The 5,968-nt window shown below is 32.8% G+C and overlaps 1 protein-coding gene across 1 annotated transcript in view; it reads right to left on the bottom strand.

The window, feature by feature from the left end:
• Positions 1-4,115: 4,115 nt before the first annotated feature.
• The window catches only part of LOC107670274 (retinitis pigmentosa 9 protein homolog), a 6,422-nt gene continuing 4,569 nt past the window's right edge, over positions 4,116-5,968 (bottom strand). The window contains exon 6 of the mRNA XM_016462819.1: positions 4,116-4,321. Within this exon, the coding sequence (XP_016318305.1) occupies positions 4,138-4,321 (184 nt within the window). The 3' untranslated portion in view covers positions 4,116-4,137. The remainder of the gene's footprint in view (positions 4,322-5,968) is intronic.

Below are 5,968 nucleotides of genomic sequence, written 5' to 3'. Positions count from 1 at the left end.
CTTACAACTGCACACTACAGCGCTTAAACTTCACCCCGCGAGGATGAAACTGGCGTGGGATCGCACCGACACCAGATCAAAATCAGGCGAATCGGCAACGCGAAATAAATCGTACGAACCTGAAGCGGCGAGGCGACTTTTCCTCCTTCCAGGGATTGATGTTTGGGAGTTTGTTGCTGTCACGCGCTCCCTCCCTTTCTCTAGCGCACTCGATAGATAGTGCTGTTGTTGTTTTCACTTCCTCTTTCCTCCTCCTCCCGGCTCATGATTGGCTCCGCCGCTTCAGGAACCCACCAATCACAGCACAGTAAATCCTGATCATTCAATAGACAGATAAAAGCGCGTCAGGGTGTTTTCTCAGTCTAGTCTAGTTGTTATCTTAAATGTGATGTTTTTGCTTGATATAAGATATTTGTCGGCTATTGTTTAAATATATAGTAAAGAAGACATATAGGGACTTCCAACGTTAAAATGTATCTGTAACACTTCATTATATATTTCATTAAGAACATTAACTAACATTACTACATATGCGACCCTGGACCACAAAACCAGTCATAAGGATACATATATATTTTAAATCAGCTTTTCATTGATGTATGGTTTGTTAGGATAGGACCATATTTGGCCGAGATACAACTATTTGAAAATCTGGAATCTGAGGGTGCAAAAAAATCTAAATATTGAGAAAATTGCCTTTAAAGTTGTCCAAATTAAGTCCTTAGCAATGAATATTACTAAGCAAAAATTACGTTTTGATATATTTACTGTAGGAAATTTACAAAATATCTTCATGGAACATGATCTTTACTTAATGTCCTAATGATTTTTGGCATAAAAGAAAAATCAATAATTTTGACTCATACAATGTATTTTTGGCTATTGCTATAAATATACCCGTGCTACTTGTGACTGGTTTTGTGCTCCAGGGTCACATTTTATGTTTTAACAGATCATCAGAAAAGTAGAAAATAGATTCAAATTAATACAATTTAATTTGGATAAATGACAAAAAAAGAATAATAAATTATTTTTTATTAAAATTGATTTAAAAACTTAAAATGTAAGTTTTAAATATCCCCTGAACCTAAAATATAAATCACCAACGTTTTTTAATATATAACTTTCAATGAATAAAATTAAACTTTTTTTTTTTTTTGCTTTTTGTAAGTAACTTTGGATAAGAATGTCTGGTAAATTCCTGTAAATATTGTAAATAATTCATGATTTTCTGTCACTGGGAATTAATCATCCAACATGACTGACATATTTCAAAAGAATTCTTAAATAAATTCTTGTTGCTTTCTATGTCTCTTCACTCTTAATTTAATCATAAATAAATAAATTTAGCTTCATAATTTATGCAGGGTTTATCATGTATTGAAAATGAATGATTCATTTTTGTTGTTACAGTATAACAGTAGGAGTATATAAAATATTTATATATTTAATTAAGCATTTTTTTTATTAACACCAGCAAGTCTTTGTCTGAAGAAGAAGAAAATAGGATTAAACCAGAACATCATTGCCTGGCTATTAGTCTTCAGGGCATATTTGGCATTTTGTAAATATCTGTCCATCAGACCTCAACATCCTCACAATGTCCACCCACACACAGCAATAGATTATCTGTCCCACACAAGGAGATGTATTAACCATCCCATGCTGACACCATTTGCTTACTCCATTTTGATGATTAGAGAGGACACAATGTCCCTGCGCTTCAGCGGCAGAGGTGATGTTACCTTTAGTTTGGCTCTATTTAAAAATCATCATCATGGGTCAGTCTCTGCATCAGCTCTTCTCTGAATGCTGTGACATGCTTCGGATTTTTCTTCGAACTGTGTGAAATTATGAACAACTTCTTTAGGAAATGAAACTGCTGAAAACCAACACCATGCTCAGCATCACAAAAAAATGCACTGATGATTAAATCAACTATTTCTGGTCATGATCCTGATGCAACACACACACACACACACACGTGCATGTATGTGGTGTTGCATCAGGATCATGGCCTCTATAGGGCTGGGTAGTAACTTTGTATTTTTTTTTATCAGTTTGGTATGAGATCATCCTATTTAAATCAATGTAATAAACAACTTACATAGAAAGTCATCTAAAAGTAATCAAAAAGTAGTCTGATTACATTACCTAAAATTTGGAATCTGTAACGGCTTACAATTTGCACGGTATATATATGATCATGTTTTGTCATTTATTTTATAACACGTTTTATACATATTTTTGCAGGTAAAACCGCTGTGCTGGAATTTTCGATCACAATTAAGCTTCAAGTTACACTTGTCTGATTAAACTTTAGCTAATCAAAATTTCAAATAGTGATTTCATGGGTCAGTCTCTGCATCAGCTCTTCTCTGAATGCTGTGACATGCTTCGGATTTTTCTTCGAACTGTGTGAAATTATGAACAACTTCTTTAGGAAATGAAACTGCTGAAAACCAACACCATGCTCAGCATCACAAAAAAATGCACTGATGATTAAATCAACTATTTCTGGTCATGATCCTGATGCAACACACACACACACACACACACACGTGCATGTGGTGTTGCATCAGGATCATGGCCTCTATAGGGCTGGGTAGTAACTATTTTTAAGTATTACTAAGTATTTTTTTTTATCAGTTTGGTATGAGATCATCCTATTTAAATCAATGTAATAAACAACTTACATAGAAAGTCATCTAAAAGTAATCAAAAAGTAGTCTGATTACATTACCTAAAATTTGGAATCTGTAACGGCTTACAATTTGCACGGAGTGGAACAGAGTTATGTTTTTTCTGTGTATATATATATATATATATATATATATATATATATAATATGAAGAGTTCATTTGCAAAAACAGATATATATGATGAGTTCATTTGCCAAAATAGATAACTCAGTTTTTAACAATTTTCAATAATCATGTTTTTTCATTGTGCATTCCAATTAATCTCAATAAAACCGCTGTGCTGGAATTTTCGATCACAATTAAGCTTCAAGTTACACTTGTCTGATTAAACTTTAGCTAATCAAAATTTCAAATAGTGATTTAACAAAGCATAGAGCTGAACAGTGGGGAACTCATTTGTGAGATTCATGGCTTGTCAGATAAAAAGGGAACATGTCACATACACACACACGTTTCTAATACCCTGGCCAGATCAGAACAGAGATACAATGAAGAGAGGAACTAAAAAGGAAACATGAGAATCCAGCTTTTATTACCAGTACGAACACATTCTGAAGATGAGAGCAAGCTAACAACTTCATACAGTCATAGACTGCATTAAGTTGATTTAATATCTGTATTATTGAAATGAATATTAGCGAATAATTCATTTTCTTGTCTTTTGAAAAAGCATACATTTAAATAGTCGCTAATTGAAGCAGCGTTATAAAGAGCTCCTTTGACGATGTGATGCACTATTTATCTTGATACAAAATGGTACATGTACTCCAACGACTCCAGATTTCAGCGATGAGTGACGAGATCAAAGCAAAAGCTTCTTCTCCCCTCTCGTGATGTGAATGATGTGCAAACCATTGTCAGCCATTCAAGAGGTGCTAATTGGCTGCGCTTACGTACCACAGCCAGATGCAGAAGCCCCAAACCCTTCGATGGGAAATAGAGGATATGAATTCACACATGTAATTTGAGTTAGAAGAACCTATAAATGCCCAGATCCCTTTAAAAAAATATCAGATTACCATAAAAAGAAGTTGCAAAGGCTAAACAGCCATAGTCATTGATTTATTTACATGACACTTATGGATGTCACTGTTCACGACAGCAGATAGCATGTTTTATAAGCTCTCGTCAGTTATTTTCACAATGACACATTCGCAAAATGTAAATCAACATACATTCAGAAAGCGTTCTGTACAAACACGTTAACAGTCTGATAAGGACCAGCTACAGGAAATCTGATAGAGATGCACATATCCTAAGCATTCCAATGTGACAGAGGGGATCAAATGCATCCATGCATTATTAAGCAGATCTGAAGATGGCCTGGGGAACTGATGGGAAGTCTCCTGTGTATATTTGATAGGGCTGACGCACCACTGCAGACCTTATGAGCTTCTATGATGAGCACTGAGACGCCCAGACCAATGGCCTTGTTTCAATCGGAGTCTGAGTCATCGCTAGCCTTGTCCTTGTGCTTCTTCTTTTTCTTCTTGTGTTTCTTCCTCTTCTCTTTTTTCTTCTTCTTCTTCTTCCGGGTGTGATCGGAGGAGGCAGAGGAAGACAAGGTGGAGTCAGAGTCGGAGGTGGTGTCTTGAAGCAGCTGTCTCAACTGCTGGATCCTACAGTGAGGTGAAAAGACATAATAAAATATTAATATTGTAATACATTTACAAGAAAGACAAAATAAAACTATAGTTATTGGATCTCTTTATAGAAAACAACACTGAACATGAAAAAATACACACACATCTCCTTTAAAATAGTCCCATTCCAGATAATTACGTAGAGACAACTAAAAATATAAATTATGGTTTATACCAAATCCTAAAAAGCAATACTAAAACAAATATGTGTTGTAAAAAAAAAATGTATGTGTATTTCTATTATCATTCTACTCTATTATATATATATGTTCTACTATAATTTCTTTTTCCCCTTTTTTCTATGGTTTATAAAGGTGGAGTCAGAGTCGGAGGTGGTGTCTTGAAGCAGCTGTCTCAACTGCTGGATCCTACAGTGAGGTGAAAAGACATAATAAAATAATATTAATATTGTAATACATTTACAAGAAAGACAAAATAAAACTATAGTTATTGGATCTCTTTATAGAAAACAACACTGAACATGAAAAAATACACACACATCTCCTTTAAAATAGTCCCATTCCAGATAATTACGTAGAGACAACTAAAAATATAAATTATGGTTTATACCAAATCCTAAAAAGCAATACTAAAACAAATATGTGTTGTAAAAAAAAAATTTATGTGTATTTCTATTATCATTCTACTCTATTATATATATATATGTTTTACTATAATTTCTTTTTCCCCTTTTTTCTATGGTTTATACCAAATGTCCTTGTGCTTCTTCTTTTTCTTCTTGTGTTTCTTCCTCTTCTCTTTTTTCTTCTTCTTCTTCTTCCGGGTGTGATCGGAGGAGGCAGAGGAAGACAAGGTGGAGTCAGAGTCGGAGGTGGTGTCTTGAAGCAGCTGTCTCAACTGCTGGATCCTACAGTGAGGTGAAAAGACATAATAAAATAATATTAATATTGTAATACATTTACAAGAAAGACAAAATAAAACTATAGTTATTGGATCTCTTTATAGAAAACAACACTGAACATGAAAAAATACACACACATCTCCTTTAAAATAGTCCCATTCCAGATAATTACGTAGAGACAACTAAAAATATAAATTATGGTTTATACCAAATCCTAAAAAGCAATACTAAAACAAATATGTGTTGTAAAAAAAAAATTTATGTGTATTTCTATTATCATTCTACTCTATTATATATATATATGTTTTACTATAATTTCTTTTTCCCCTTTTTTCTATGGTTTATACCAAATCCTAAAAAGCAATTTAAAAAATATTTGTGTGTGTGTGTGTGTGTATTTTGTCTTCAGCATTGCTAATATATTTGATTTATTAATAATATTTATAAGGATACAAGCATTTATACAAAACATAGTGTATTATTTGTTATGGTTAACAACTAACATTTTATATTAATATTATATTAAATACTATAAAATGTAAATACAATATGACAACTTTAATGTTAATCCTTTAAAATAGTTCTATTCCAGATTAATAAGTAGAGACAATTAAAAATGTGAATTATGGTTTATACCAAATCCTAAAAAGCAATGCTTGAAAAAATGTTTTGTAAAAAAATATAAAAAATTTGTGTATATATATATATATATATATATATATATATACACAGTGGGATGCCAATTTACACCGCAACTCGTT

This window comes from Sinocyclocheilus anshuiensis, unplaced genomic scaffold, assembly GCF_001515605.1.
Source record: "Sinocyclocheilus anshuiensis isolate Anshui unplaced genomic scaffold, SAMN03320099.WGS_v1.1 scaffold913, whole genome shotgun sequence".
NCBI lineage: Eukaryota > Metazoa > Chordata > Actinopteri > Cypriniformes > Cyprinidae > Sinocyclocheilus > Sinocyclocheilus anshuiensis.
This window is presented reverse-complemented; position numbering and strand designations above follow the sequence as displayed.